Source organism: Vulpes vulpes, chromosome 3 (assembly GCF_048418805.1).
Source record: "Vulpes vulpes isolate BD-2025 chromosome 3, VulVul3, whole genome shotgun sequence".
In the NCBI taxonomy this organism is placed as follows: domain Eukaryota; kingdom Metazoa; phylum Chordata; class Mammalia; order Carnivora; family Canidae; genus Vulpes; species Vulpes vulpes.
Window position 1 is genome coordinate 145,718,347 of NC_132782.1, and position 15,969 is coordinate 145,734,315.

Below are 15,969 nucleotides of genomic sequence, written 5' to 3' on the forward strand. Positions count from 1 at the left end.
CTTGTTTTTCTCTTCCAACTGATGAGAGTAAAAAAATTTTTGTTTTTACTTGTTACTAGTTCCTATACAGATTTATCAAATGTTTACTAATACTGAAATGAAACTAATATATAAGACATTCCCTCACCTCAAGAATCAGTCTAACTAGGGAGATGAGACATGCTTAATGACCATAAACCAATAAAACCTGCTCCAAAGTATCATGTAAGAATACCAAAACAATCACACTCTTCCTTTAAACTCAGATTTAAAGGGTATAAATTAATACTTTAAGGTTATATATTAGCACAAAGCAACTGGTAAAAGTGGTGAGAGAGTTTCTCAAAAGTTAACAATAACATAAAACTAATTCAATTACATAAAATATGAGGTTCTGTTGTTATAACACTAATGAAATGAATATGCTGGCTCCTGAGGACAGGAGCTGATCACTTGGATTTTTTCAAATCCACACTACCGCAAGGTTTAAATGTGGTTGTGTACAACGTCCAGGGATATGTAAGATTTTAAAAGAGATAAAGGCTGGGCAGCCCAGGTGGCTCAGCAGTTTAGCGCCGCCTTCAGCCCAGGGCCTGATCCTGGAGACGCGGGATTGAGTCCTACAACAGGCTCCTTGCATGGAGCCTGCCTTTCTCTCTCTTTCTGTCTCTCTCTAATAAATAAATAAAATATTTAAAAAAAAAAAAGAGAGAGAGACATAGGGTATTCTGGGCAAGAAAAATAAGAGCAAAAGCAAAGACACAAGAATGAGCAAGCATACTGATGACTATAATAATTATTTGTATGGGGATGTAAGAAAATATAAAAGGCATGAGAATTTTGGTTTGGGATCAAACAGCCTAAAATCCAATCTCCCATTTTATTGATAAGGAAACAAGAGCCCAGAATGAGGAAATGATAGTCTTAAAATGAATTAACATTGTATACTTCTTTTTTTTTTTTTAAGATTTTATTTGTTTATTCATGAGAGACACAGAGAGAGAGGCAGAGACATAGGCAGAGGGAGAAGCAGGCTCCCTACAGGGAGCCCGATGTGGGACTCAATCCAGGACTCCGGGGTCACGCCCGGAGCCAAAAGCAGATACTCAAGCACCGAGCCACCCAGGCGTCCCTAACATTATATACTTACATATATTTAAGAGTTTTAGTCATGGTTCTCTACATCAGAATTTACTTCTAATATTGGGACCAGCAGATACCAAGGTTGTGGGTGAGTAAAGGACAGGGAAGGTAGGTACCTGGTTTGTATTATTTATTGAGAAACTATTTAAATCCAGCCACTGTATACTAAGGACTTTACATACGTCATTATTCTTCAAATAAATCCTATGTGGCAGATATTATCTTCATTTTAGAAAAAGAGCCATATACAACTGCTCAGAGATATTACTTCTAGTCCTTTTAAGCTTTACAACCTCCCTCCTAAACACTTGTATCTAGATCATCTTGTTACTCAGCAAACTAGCACAGATTTCTCCTGCTGGCTTTTTTTTTTTTAAGATTTGATTTATTCATGAGAGACAGACAGCGAGAGAAGCTCCTGTCTCCTATAGGAGGCTCCTGTAGGGAGCCTGTTATAGGACTCCATCCCAGGACCCTGGGATCAGGGACACAGCCAAAGGCAGACGCTCAACCACTGAGCCACCCAGGTGTCCCTCTCCTGCTGGTTTCTTACTATTATGAATCTGTATGTGGGCAAACCGAAACTAAATAGCAATTGTACCTAACTATATTAATAAGAGAAAATCCAATGCCCCAAACTGCTATCCTTATATGGCCTAAAATTTTTCATTTAATTCTCTTTAAAAAACTGTAAGGAAACTAACAATCTTAAAAAATAAAATAAAAAACAAAAATGATAACCTGTTATTTGTATCTGGGTATGAGTTAATTTTTTTTTTCGTTTCTTTTTTTTTTTTAATTTTTATTTATTTATGATAGTCACACACACACACACAGAGAGAGAGAGAGAGAGAGAGAGGCAGAGACACAGGCAGAGGGAGAAGCAGGCTCCATGCACCAGGAGCCCGACTTGGGATTCGATCCCAGGTCTCCAGGATCGTGCCCTGGACCAAAGGCAGGCGCTAAACCGCTGCGCCACCCAGGGATCCCTGGGTATGAGTTAATTATCTGAGCTCCCTTGTAACTATTTTCTGAGACCAAGAAACCAGAGAAAATGGATTTTTAACTAAAGGAAAGGTAATAATTTTGAAGCAAGAAGCATTTTAGGAGGCAAGGATGCTAAAAATAGGAATTACTATTATTATTATTTTTGCTCAGGATCTTCATTTTAGAGACCAAAGGGGAAGGGAGATCTTATTCCTTTTCCTTCCAATACCACATGACTCCCCAAACCCAAAACGTTAAACTATTCATTAGCATCAAAACTGCAGTTCAGATGTATCAGGGCCCAAATAGGCTTTGGCTTATTAGCAGGTACCTAGCACTGTGTACCTAAGTGTTCAAAACATGTTTTTTACACTCGAATTTCTAACTTGAAGACTGTACCTAATAGTACATTTGTTATCTATGTAGGGGTACATACTTAGAAAAAAAGGCACAGGTATTTATGTTTGCTGCTAACACAGATCTCCACGTAGGATATTACACCGAAAAAAAAAAAAAAAAAAGAGATCAAGAAAATTGTGTATGACTGAACAATCTGTGGGTGGTAACTGGTTCTGATCATTGACAGACATTACTAAGACGATTTACAAATACATTCCTGACATAAATATATATTAAATATGTTTAAAGTCAAAAGACAGAACAAAACACATACCAAAATTAAATCCCAATCTTGGTTCATGCTTTAGGGCAGGTTTTGTATGTTGTAGTCTCCAGTCAAAACGAGAAAGGCTTTTTTTCAAGACCTGTAAGGGACAATTTTACAAAAATAAATTTGACAAATTAAACATCAAATAAGAGAATACTGGCAATTACAAGTAAGTACAGCAACTTGTTTGGCTATACTCAACAGCATAGTTTTTTAAGCCATTACTTAAATGCCTTCAACCGTAATTTGATTTCTATATTAAATAAGCCACGTACCAGATGTGTGAACACTTAATACAAAGAAAAAAACTTTTTAAAGTAATGAAAATAACAGTAGTATTTGTACTACTTGAGTGTCTACAAGACAAACAATAGGGATTGAGAAGCAAAAACAGGATGGTATAGTGCTGCATTCAAGAGTCCCCTAGTCTGTCAACTTTGATACCCTGTCCCTGTGAGCCTCACAGGTATGCCTCTGGGAATCTTCCCCGTGGAGGGTTCCATTTTCTAAGATACTTCACTTTATTTAACAAGTTAGCCTAAAACTATGTTCTATATCTCCAGCTGTTGTCTACAAGCATTCCTGAATATTCTAAAACAGTAATCAGCACACTAAGGCAGCCATCAGTTTTTGTTTGTTTTTTGCTTGTTTGTTTGCAGCCACCAGTTTAATAAATACAATTTTACTGGTACACCATATTGTCAATTGTTGCTTTTCCAGTTGCCAGAAACCAGATAGTCCACAAAGCTGAAATTATTTACTCTCCCTTTACAAAAATATTTGTGAACCCTCTTCTAAATAAATTACAGACGTGGGCAGCCCAGGTGGCTCAGCGGTTTAACACCGCCTTCAGCCTAGGGCATGATCCTGGAGATCTGGAATCGACTCCCATGTCAGGTTCCCGGTGTGGAGCCTGCTTCTCCCTCTGCCTGTATCTCTGCCTCTCTGTGTCTCTCATGAAAAAATAAATAAAATCTTAAAAAAATAAATAAATTACTGACATGCTACTTTTATTAATATCTGCAATATAATCTTATTTCTTCAAAAATATATAATGTTCCTTTGCAATCCATTTTTATACTCATGATAATTTAATGTACACAAAAGTAACCATTTGCATTCTTTCTCTACGATTTTATTTATTTATTCACAGAGAGAGAGAGAGGCAGAGACACAGGCTCCATGCTGGGAACCTGACGTGGGACTCTGGGACTCGACTGGACCCTGGGTCTCCAGGATCATACCCCAGGCCCAAGGCGGTGCTAAAGCTGCCCACCTTTTGCATTTATTAATGTTAATGGAAACCATAGTGGACCTCCTTCATGAGTTATGTTTGAGGACACCAGAATCAGTTTACATTTCAAAGGATTTGATGGAACTATCCCTACGCAATTCTAATATTCCAAAGAAAAGAGAAACTGAACAATATACTAAAAGATCAAGAATTGAACTTGTGGGGATCCCTGGGTGGCGCAGCGGTTTGGCGCCTGCCTTTGGCCCAGGGCGCGATCCTGGAGACCCGGGATCGAATCCTATGTCGGGCTCCCGGTGCATGGAGCCTGCTCCTCCCTCTGCCTGTGTCTCTGCCTCTCTCTCTCTCTCTGTGTGACTATCATAAATAAATTTAAAAAAATTAAAAAAAAAAAATTGAACTTGCTTACGTTTTTTGAAAACTGTAAAAGGAAACTGTCCATTTTGTAGATGACAACCTCAGCTTATAAAGAGAATCACCTACATTTACTTTTTTTAAAGATTTTATTTGATACAGAGAGAGAGAGGGAGAGAGAGAGAGCGCACGCACACAAGGGGGGGGATGGGAAGAGGGAGAAGCAGGCTCTCGACTGAGCAGGTAGCCTGATGTAGGGCTCAATCCCAGGACTGTCACCTGAGCTGAAAGGCAGACACTTACTTAGCTAACTGAGCCACCCAGGCGGTGCCTGAACCACCTACACTTAAAGTGACGGTATGGATTGTCAAATATCTTTTTTTTTTTTTTAATTTTATTTATTTATTCATGAGAGACACAGAGAGAAAGGCAGAGACATAAACAAAGGGAGAAGCAGGCTCCATGCAGGGAGCCCGATGTGGGATTCAATCCCAGGACTCTGGGATCACGCCCTGAGCCAAAAGCAGATGTTCAACCAATGAGCCACCCAGGCAACCCTGTCAAATATTTTAAATAACTCTTCCTAAATAACACTTTATACAATTTTGAAAAAAATAACTACAGAGTACAAAAATTCATATCTTCTTTGCAATTTTCATTAAATTAGTTTGGAAACAAATCATGGTTTCTCTAGCCCTTATTGTTCAGTCATCATAGACCAAACATACTTGTTCAGGGTCACATTCTACATGCCAATTCACTTAATCTCCAAGTCAAGCCTAGGATTAAGGCACTATTTTTATCCTTACTTTGCATACGAAGAAACTGAGGCTCTGAAAGTTCCAAGTGAAACTGGCCAAGGTCACTCTGCTATTAGGTAGTGTAACCAGGATTCTAATTGTAACATTAACTGTAGAGTAACCACCTTGCTTTACTGCTCTTTCAGTTTAGGTCTCCTAATTGGTTACTACATCCAATAAAGAAAAACCTCCCACAAAAACCAGACCAAAAAAACCTTGCTCTTCTAGTGGTTTAGACACCACTGCACAAAATCAGACCTCATAAAACAGGTAAAACAGTCTGCTGTGACTTTAAATAGGGAATTATTAGTGGACTTAAAATAATTTGTAAAAAGTTTACATATTACTCTTCAGGAAAATGTCACATAAAACAAAATACGGAAGTAGCTACAGCCAGGAAACAATCCCCATCCATCTGCTAATGATATATAATGTTAGCCATTTCAAGAGGAGGCCCAATGCACAGAGAATATAGAATTAGTAGATTATTTAGACTTAGAATGGCTTGAGTCTAGATTCCCCCAAGTGTTTTTGAGACCTTGGGCCAATTACCAACTTGCTGTAGCTTCTCTTCAAATCTAGAAAGTGAAGCTCTTTTTTTTTTTTTTTTTTGCTGGATGATTTGTTGAGAGGATTTAAAACAAGAAAACGTCTTGGATGCATCTTGCCAAATAAATGCTGACTTATCACTCTGGGCTCTCTACCCAGAACAACCAGATTCCAAATCTCCAAAAGACAAAGGATACGGGGGAGCTTGGCTCTGGTCTCACAGAGTCAAAGAAGGGAATCTGGACAAAGGGAAGTGAGTAAAGCGATAGAAGTTTATTAAGCAAAGGTGCAGAGAAGGCTCTCAGGTGTGAGAGGGGTCTGGAGAGGGTCGCCACTGAGGACTTGCAGGGTTGGTCTTTTATTAAAAGCCAACCGGGGAGCCTCAATCCTTTAAACATCTCTATTGATATCACCATAGAGTAAGGACTAGTGATAATATCTTCAAAGGCTTACTTCCTTTTTAGGTAATTCTTTATTGGTCACAAGCAGCTGTTATAACAAGGCCTCACCTGTGGCACCTGGGATTGGATGGTCTGGTTTATTCACCTCTGGTCTGGGAAGCCGCTTTTGTCCCTAACTCAACAGCATCTCCCATCAAACCTCAAGTCTGCAATCACAGTACAACTAAAATGAAACACTTTTGTGTATTTCTTAGGAATATAAGAACCTGGGCAGCTTGGGGGGGCTCAGAGGTTTAGCACCTGCCTTTGCCCCAGGGCGTGACCCTGGAGACCTGGGATCGAGTCCTACGTGGGGCTCCCTGCATGGAGCCTGCTTCTCTCCCTCTCCCTCTGTGTCTCATGAATAAATAAATAATAATCTTTAAAAGAAAAAAAAAAGGAATATAAGAACCTTAAATTTTATGGGAGTGTCAAAGAAGAGATACAGGGGTGTAAGTTTTCTGGATCAGGGTTTTCTATATTTTCCCTTGGAGAGATTGAGAAATTCGTCTTTTTCTGGTTGAGAAATTAGCCTCTTTTTTTTTTTTTTTTGGTTGTCAGTTAATCATCATTAAAAAAAATTTTTTTTTTTTAAATTGGGAGTTCAATTTGCGATCATCATCTTTGAAATCCCCCGGTTTCCATCGGCCCGGCCCATGACCTCGCACAGCCATCGGGAATACCGGGCAACTAGACTTTTTAAAGATCCTAAAATTCAGACTCTTTTTGGCCGAGAACATGAATTCCTCACTCACAGATGACGTCAGGACGGCTGTGTTAATGGGCCAGTAATATTCAGGGTGAAGGTCACCAAGGGGCCGAGACGGCGTCGAGTGCGCGAGCCACGACCCCGGGACTCCCAGACCCGCGTCCGGCGAGGCTCCGCGGCAGGGGCAGGTTCTGCCTCTGGGCACCCGCGGCGGGGCGAGCGCGGCGGGGAGAGCGCTGCGGGCTCGGGCAGCCCCGGCCTCCGCCGCACGGTCGCACGGTCGCCCCGACTCCGCGAGTCCCGCGGGGACCCGACCCCCGCGCTTTCGGGCCTCGCCCGGCGGCGCGACACCTGCCGCCGGCCCCGACTTCCCGGGCTGGAGGCGCACGCCCAGCGGCCTCCCCTCGAAAGCTACAGCCGGGAGGGCAGGCCCCGCGGCCGAGGCCAAGGCCGGGTCACGGAGGGGGAAGGTCGCGGCGAGCCCGGGGCGGCCCGAGGGCGAGGCCAGGGCGGGGGCGCGGGGGGCGGGGGGGGCGGGGGACAGCGACGCCCGGGCCCCGCCGCCGCCGCCGCCGCCTCGGGCCCCCGCCCGCCCTCCCGCCACCACCCAGCGCAGCGCCGGCGTCGCCCCGCGCCCCCCCACCCCCGCCCGCCCCCCCCAGCGCCGCGGCCCCCGTGTCCGCGCTCACCCCGCAGCTGCGCCTCAGCACCGCGGCCATGGCCGCCCCGCGCCGCTCCTCCGCGCTCCGCCGCCGCGTCCGGCCTCCCCGCCGCCGCCAGCCGGGGTCCTCCTGCGCCCAGGGCCCGGAGCGCCAGGCCCCGCCCCGACACGGCCTGGCCACGCCCCGACACGGCCTGGCCACGCCCCGACACGGCCTGGCCACGCCCCCGACACGGCCTGGCCACGCCCCCCGGCGTGGACGCGGGACGGAGGGAGGGAGGGAGGGCGGGGAGCGTGTGCCACCGCCGCGGGAGGGCGCTTCAGCCGCGAGACCCCCGGCGGGTGCGGAGGGGAGGGGGGGAGGGGAGAGAGGGGGAGCGTGTTCCACGGCGGCGGGACCCCAGGCGGGTGCGGAGGGACAGGGAAGGGACGGGGAGGGAGGGGAGGGGAGGGGAGGGGGGAGGGGCGTGTTCCACGGAAACCGGACGGCGCTCCCGCCGCGCACGTGCGACCCCGGGTGGGTGGGGAGGGGACGAGAGAGGAGGGAGGGAGAAGGGAGGGAGGAGAGGGAAGAAGAGGGGAGGGAGGACAGGGGAGGGGAAGATACGAGAGGGGTGGGAGGGAGGGAGAGGGAGGAGGGGAGGGGAGGGAGGGGGGAGAGGGGTGGGAGGGGGGAGAGGGGAGGGAGGGGGGAGAGGGGAGGGAGGGGGGAGAGGGGAGGGAGGGGGGAGAGGGGAGGGGAAGAGACGAGAGAGGAGAGAGGGGGGAGGGGCGTGTTCGCGGAAACGGGAGGGCGGCCCCGCCGCGCACCCCGGGCGGGGAGGGCGGTGGAGCGCCCGAGGCGGGTCCGCGGAAGCCGGCCCATCCCGCGCGCTGCCCGTCCGGGGAGGCTGCAGCCGGGAGCGCGGCGGGCGGGGCCGCGGGGAGTCCGGGCGCGGGGGCGGCGGGGCGACCGAGAAGCGCGCCCGCCGGGCCGGGTGACGCCGACCTTCCGTGACCTTGCCCGGCGCTCCCGGGCCCCTCCGCCGCCCGCCCTCGGCCTGCCCTCGGCCTGCCCCGGGTCGGGCCGCTGCTGCGGGGCCTGCGGCGCGGCGCGGGGTCGCGGCTTCCCGCCTCCCGCCTCCCGCCTCCCGTAGTGCGCGGGACTTGCCTTTTTAATCGCCACGGTCCGGGCTTGCGGTGGATCCCTCACCGCTACATCGTGTTAACTTGCTAAACAATCTTTTTTTCTTTCTGCAAATGCCCTGCAGGCCAACCGCAATCCCATTGCGACCTCGTTTTTTTAATCCCGTGCCTTGCTCCGCCAGGCCTGCGGGTGCACCGCCTTCGCCTCGCCGAGGCCAGGCACGAGGAAGAAGCGTAGTTTAGGGCCAAATTCCAAGTTACAAGCACCGGAAAAGGGAGAACTCGGTTTGTCCAGGAATCCCCCAAGAAGGCCTTCAAAGACCTGGGCAAAGCAGAGGACTGTTAAAGAAGGGGAGGATGGGGGGGATGGGTATAATAGGACTAATGCACCTCAGTTCTATTATTCTGAACATTTTTCAAGACGATGAAGATGCACAAAAGGATACAAAATCACCCTTGTGCTCATCACCTGGATTTAAAAACTGTTCCTGTCCACGCGCATGTGGAATTTAGGAAGCAAAACAGGTGAACGCGGGGAAAATTAGTTGTGACTTTTGCCATGATTGTTTTATTTATGTGAGTGTTTGGTGTCATTTTGTTTTTGTCAGAATCCTAAATTGAAACATTAAGATACTTCACTTATAAATAGACTTTAGGGCAGCCCCGGTGGCTCAGCGGATTAGCGCCTCCTTCGGCCCAGGGCCTGACCCAGGAGACCCGGGATCGAGTCCCACGTGGGGCTCCCTGCATGAAGTCTCTCTCTCTCTATCTCTGAATAAATGAATAAATTTAAAAAAATGATCTTTACACTCCCCCACAATAACGGATTTTTTTTTTAAAGAAACAAAGCCAATTATCCTGAAGAATACCTGTTTCTGAGTTGTCTGATTGTATTCATTTTTCCTCCTAAACCTTGTAGCTTCTATAAACAGCAAATTCCCGGAGGCTTCTGTAGCTTGCATCAAACATTTCACAAGGATGTTTTTTAGGTCCACTGTGTGATGTCAGGTTTATCTCACTGTTAGTAACGATAAGTTTGATCATTTGATTTTTTAGAAAAGATTTCTTTATTCATGAGACACACACACACACACAGAGAAGCAGGCTCCCTACAGGGAGCCTGATGTGGGACTCGATCCTGGAACTTGATCCCGGGAATCCATCCTGGGGCACAATCCTCGGGCTTCCAGGATCATGCCCTGAGCCAAAGGCAGAGCTTAACCACTGAGCCACCCAGGCACCCCTAGTCATTTGATTAACGCGCTGACAGTTCTGTTGTAAAGGCATGTTGTTCTCTTTGCAATTAAGTAATCTATATATTTCTATTTGATGTCATGCCAAACAGTATTTCTAAATATTGCTCACATGGTGGACATGGAATCAGCTCTCAAGAAACACCTTTTAAATTGGACACTGTTCACAAAACTTTGACTATATTTTTAGGTGAAATGATTCAAATAGCTTGCCAATGTTGCTTCATCCCTTGCCATTGCTTCCTAACTAATGGGAATATGACTTTAACCTGGTGGTTAAGTGGTTCTTAACCTGGGGCCCTTGAATGAGCTTTAGGTAAATGTGAGAATCCTTTGGAGTTAAGTGGAAAATTTGATATGTATGCATACATTTCTGAGGAGAAAATGCTCACAGAGGAGAGTAAGCGTATATGAGATGCTGATAGTGTAGTCGATGTGATGGAGAGAGTTGTTGGAGGTTTTCTTCACATTGTTTTTGTTTCCCAATGAAATCAGAAAAAAAGGTTATCAGTAGAGAGTGAGGAAATGTTGGAAATTTGAAAAGTGGAAAGAATGAAAAATTATAATAGTACGGACACTCTTTCGTCAGACTTTCCGGATCCAAGGTCAAGTCAGACACTCAACTGCAGTGAGCCATCCAGGCACCCTAGAAAAGGAATTTATAATAATAATACCTCTGCCAGGCCTTTGGGAGTCCTTTAAGGCTTTATCAACCTTGACATTGAAAAACCAGTTTCCCTTCCCATGACCCTTGTTTTCAGAGCAAAGATCACACTTAAAAATTGCTGATCCCACTTTAAACACTAGATGTAGCTATTTGGCTTAGATCCCAGGAACTAATATTTTATGGTGAGTTTTTTCTCCTAAAGACCTCTTTTACACGTGAAAGATTAATCTGTATATTCCTGGGTTTTGTTTTTGCTTTTTTTAACCTGCCGGCTCAGAAATTTAAAATGATCAGTTTTTGCCAAATAAGAACAGAATGTAAATTCAGATTCTCATTTGGACCACAACAGGTAAAGGAGCTAAGATTCACCAAAAGGTAAAACCAGTCTTTACTTCCTAGTGTATATTCCTCAAGCCAGAAAATAAAAACATGTAAAGGGACAGGGTAGGATTTCTTGGGTCCTCGGAACTGATAGAAGGACGAAAAGAATGCTTGTAAGACCAGATTAGGTGCACGGTGCTTAGTAAATGTTACCTTCCCAGGGAAACCAAGGAGTGGAGCACAGTCCAGAGCTAGAGGGAGAGGACTATCATTGACAGATTTCTTTTCTTTTGTTTTCTTTTTTTTTTTTTTTTAGGATTTCATTTATTTATTTGACACAGAGGCAGAGAGCCGTGGGAATGACAGGCAGAAGGAGGGGAGAAGCTACCTCGAGGAGCAGGGATCCTAATGCAGGGCTCATCCCAGGACCCTGGGATTATGACCTGAGCCACCCAGGTGTCCCTATCCTTGGCAGATTTTAAAAAGCAGCTGAATATACCTCAGCCTGAGCAGCAGTCTTAATGGAATTCTTACTTAGGCCAGAAGTCAGAGCAGCATGGTCAGAAAAGGTGGTCACATGGAAGGGGACTATCAGCAAGGGCTACTTGTACATACCTGGTTTGTGAGCTAATTGCAGCAGGAAATTAGTCTACTAGAGATGTCAAGTACTGGCTTCTGTCCTAATACCATCCCTATTTTTGGAAGTCTGCCCTGCCCGCTGTTGTGTTTGCAAAACAGTTGTGTTCTGCTTTGAATGTGTGGACCTTCCTGCCTCTTGACCACAGTCGTTTGGACCAAAATATGGGCAGTCTGACGTTAAAGGAAGTCAGTTCATGAGCTGATCAGTTTATCAATGGCCTGGTACAAAAAGATGAATTTAGCTGGTCGGGTTGCCCGTCTGGGCAATTTGAATCAAACAGAGAAAGAGGTATTTGTTGGTAGTGGGCCAATGGGCAATCCACCAATTAGACAGCTCATTACATTCATGTGCAAGTTAAAAGTTCTAGAAGAACACACACCCTGAGCGTTGGAAACCAATGGGTAGAGGAAAATGGAATTCCCATGAAAGGCAGGCAAATAAAAATATCACGTCTTCAGGGCACCTTAGTGGCACAAAGTGTCCAACTCTTGGTTTTGGCTCAGGTCTGATCTCAGGGTCATGAGACAGAGCCCAAGTTGAGCCCTGTGTTGGACTCAGCTCAGAGTCCATTTGAGTTTCTCCCTTTCCCTCTGCCCTTATCTTTGTGTGAGTGCACACACATTCTCTCTCAAAAAAATAAATCTTAAAAAAAAAATAAAAAGATCAGATAGCCAAGCTCAGACCTTCAGATAGACATTATTAGACTAGTTCTTTCCAGCACCTGCCTTCCAGTGCAGTTGTCATTAGGTCCTATGGTACTTAGGTGCCCTGTCCAGGTTCCATAAAATCCAGTGTATTTGTATAGGAAAATTCCTTAAAATCGGCTAAGCAGGTCTTATACTTCCTTATAAGCAGAAAAACCAGAAACCATTTCTCTTTTTCCAGAGAGCTATGCTAATCAAGCTAAATTGTACTTATCTATATTCTTGTTATATAAACTCCTTTGTTGCTATATTTTGGGGCTCTTATTTAGCAGCTTTATTAAGGTATAATTGATGTACAATTAATTCACATTTAAATTGTACAAGTTGATGAGTTGATGACATATTTATACATCTATGAAACCATCACCACAGTCAAGATAGCAAACATTTTCATCACTCCAAAGTTTCCTTATGCCCCTTTGTAATCCATCTTCCTCTTTATTCCTGTTCCCAGGCAACCACTGATCTGTTTTCTGATACTGTATATCAGTTTATATTATTTTACAGAATTTCATATAAATGGAATCATATATTATGTACTCTTTTCTGACCAGCTTTCATTTACCACAGATTTGAGATTATTTTTTTTTAAAGGATTTACTTTTTTAAAAAAAAAAAAAACTTATTTACTCATAAGAGACAGAGAGAGAGAGGCAGAGACACAGGCAGAGGGAGAAGCAGGCTCCTTGAGGGGAGCCTGATGTGGGACTTGATCCCAGGACCCCTGGATCACACCCTGAGCCACCCAGGCATCCCCACAACTTTGGGATTCATTCATATTTAGAGTATCGCTAGTTTGTTTTTGGTTTTGTTTTTTGCTGAGTAGTATTTCTTTGGATATAGCACAGTTTATTGATAGACATTTAGGTTGTTTCCAATCTGGTACTGTTATAAATAAAACCACTGTAAATATGTGTCTGCAAAACCAGACACTAATGTAGTAGAAAATAAGCGGTTGAATCAACAACATCAAAAGCTGATTCTTGAAAAAAATAGTAAAATAGATGTGCCTTTAGCAAGACTGATGATTTTATTTATTTATTTATTTATTTATTTATTTATGATAGTCACACACACACACACAGAGAGGCAGAGACATAGGCAGAGGGAGAAGCAGGCTCCATGCACTGGGAGCCCGACGTGGGATTCGATCCCGGGTCTCCAGGATCACACCCTGGGCCAAAGGCAGGCACCAAACCGCTGCACCACCCAGGGATCGCTAGACTGATAAATGTTTAAACCATTTTAGAAATTAGAGGCGATAATTATGGATTTAGGAAGATTAAAAAATTATTTTTAGTACAGATTTTAAAATATCACAAGAAAATGCTTATAATGAGTTTTATGCCTCCTTTCTGGGCTCCTGCTTGCCATGGTGGCAACCTCGATATGCAGAATGATGGCCATGAGCTTATATACTTGTACCTCCCCCAGTAACCGTATCATCAGCTCAGAGGACCACCCATCCAGCCAGATGAGCATGGCTGAAGTTGACAAGGTGACAGGCAAGTTCAATGGCCAGTTTCAAGCCTCCACTATCTAGGAGGGGCCATTCCCAGGATGGGTGAGTCATATGTCTCCATTCTCTGACTGGTCGGGGCCAAGGCATTGTTTCAAAGAACTTTTGACTGGAGAGGATCACGGATGTGAGATAGTTGTCACAAATCAATAGTAACCCCACCCCCAAAGAGTTTTATGCCAATGCATTTAGAAACAGACAAAACATACCTTTCTAGAACTATGCAGATATCAAGAAGAAAAAAATTATACCAAGAGGAAAGAAATAAAAACCTGGTATAGAACATTATCCACCCTCTGAACTATCCTACCTCCAGATGGTTTGTAATAATTCTTTGCTATGTAAATATTTTGAATATGGGAACATATGGTTCCCATAAGTTTAGATTTTGTAAATATGATATATTTTTCAAAAAATTTTTTTATTAGGGACACCTGGGTGGCTCAGGGGTTGAGCATCTGCCTTCAGCCCAGGTGTGATCCTGGAGACCCGGGATCGAGTCCTGCATCAGGCTCCCTGTAGGGAGCCTGCTTCTCCCTCCACCTGTGTCTCTGCCTCTCTCTGTGTGTCTCTCATGAATAAATAAATAAAATCTTAAAAAGTATTTTTTTTATTAAAATAGATCTTAGAGTCTCAGCATTTACTTTTATCTAATATTTTACCTAATCTAAGGAGCGAGGATCCAAAGTGATAGCAGCAGCCTCCTGGAGAACGAATTAGGGCAAGGCCAGCTGGATTTGGGTGGACTATTGTTTGGAATATGAGGCTTATAGAGTCCACAGCTGAGCCGGCTTGTTATGGAAGGTTGATATTTGTCAAAGAGATTACCTGTCAAGGGGATTATCAGTGAGTGAATTATATGTCGCTGACAGGACAATTATAAAAGGATAGCCAGAGTCTTCAACTGAGAATCAGTTTAACTTCCCAGAGAGCTTTGTATATTTGGTTATAGAGATGAAGAGTCATTGACTGTAACCAGGGAGGTCTCATGGATTCAAAAACTCTTAAGAGTAAGGTTATAAGTGCCTGAGCCACTGGTATGTCAAAATCATAGTGCAAACAAACCTGATCAAGATCAAAGGATTAACAAAGGCAAGTTTAGGCGAAGGCAAAGTACTAAGAACAAGGAAGATAGTGGAACTGGCACGAAGGCCAGTTGTTTTGACAAAGTCTAAATTGACTTATTTTCATTTTTTTTTGACTTATTTTCAAAATAAGAAAGATTCATCTGATTATAAGTACTTACTAATTATTTAAAAATCTCACAAATAAAGGTAAGTATAAGGAAGAAAATAAACAATGGTTAATGTTAATATTTTGGTGTATGGCTTTTAGGTTTTTCTCCGTGCATAGAACACATATATATATACTCCTTTTCTTTTACAAAGTTGGATTTTATTACGTATATAATTTTGTACCTGCATTTTAGAAATGTAATGGGAGAGGCAAGATGGTGGAAGAGTAGGGGTCTTTGTTTCACCTGGTCGCCTTAATTTAGCTAGAAAACTATCAAATCATCCTGAACACCTAGAAATTCAACCTAAGGTGTAAGGAAAGCACAGCTGGAACGCTGCAAATAGAAAAGTGACCACTTTTTGCAAGGTAGAAGTGCAGAGAAGAGAAACGGAGGGGGTATATCAGAAGTTAAATGAGTGGGGGAGGGAGCCTTGGTAATACAGTCCTGGGGATCAAAATGAGGACTTTTTAGAAATCTGCTGCTGTGAACGACTTCCCTGCCTGAAAGGTGCTCAGGGGTGAAGCAGGTCAGAGTCACAGGTGGGTGAGTGGGTGGGGAGGGGTCAGTATTCCCAGAGGCACAGGAAGGACAGAGGTGCCTCAGCTGGCACAGTTCCCAAGCTTGGGGCAAGGAAACAGGTTTAGATCAGTGAGCTCAGGAAGACATTCAGCTTGTTCTTTTTTTTTTTTTTTTTTAAGATTTATTTATTCATGAGAGACAGAGACGCAGGCAGAGGGAGAAGCAAGCTCCCCACACGGAGCCCAATGTGGGACTCGATCCAGGATCCCGGACCGCCACCAACCACCCCGCCCCCGCTGCCCCGAGCCAGAGGCAGACGCTGAGCCACCCAGGCGTGCCAGGTTCAGCTTGTTGCCATAAAGCTTGAAACTTGGCCAGATTGGGTAACTGCTCTCCGTGTTGGGTCCCTGCAAAGGACTGGATTGCAGCAACTCTCTGCCATC

The 15,969-nt window shown here is 44.7% G+C and overlaps 1 protein-coding gene across 1 annotated transcript in view; it reads right to left on the minus strand.

Annotated features, from left to right (window-relative positions):
• Window positions 1-7,720, minus strand: part of ACADM (acyl-CoA dehydrogenase medium chain) — a 31,391-nt gene extending 23,671 nt beyond the window's left edge. The window contains exons 1-2 of the mRNA XM_072754858.1: window positions 7,570-7,720; window positions 2,783-2,873 (exon numbers count right to left, since the gene is read on the minus strand). Of these exons, the coding sequence (XP_072610959.1) occupies window positions 2,783-2,873; window positions 7,570-7,599 (121 nt within the window). The 5' untranslated portion in view covers window positions 7,600-7,720. The remainder of the gene's footprint in view (window positions 1-2,782; window positions 2,874-7,569) is intronic.
• Between the last annotated feature and the right edge of the window lie 8,249 nt (window positions 7,721-15,969).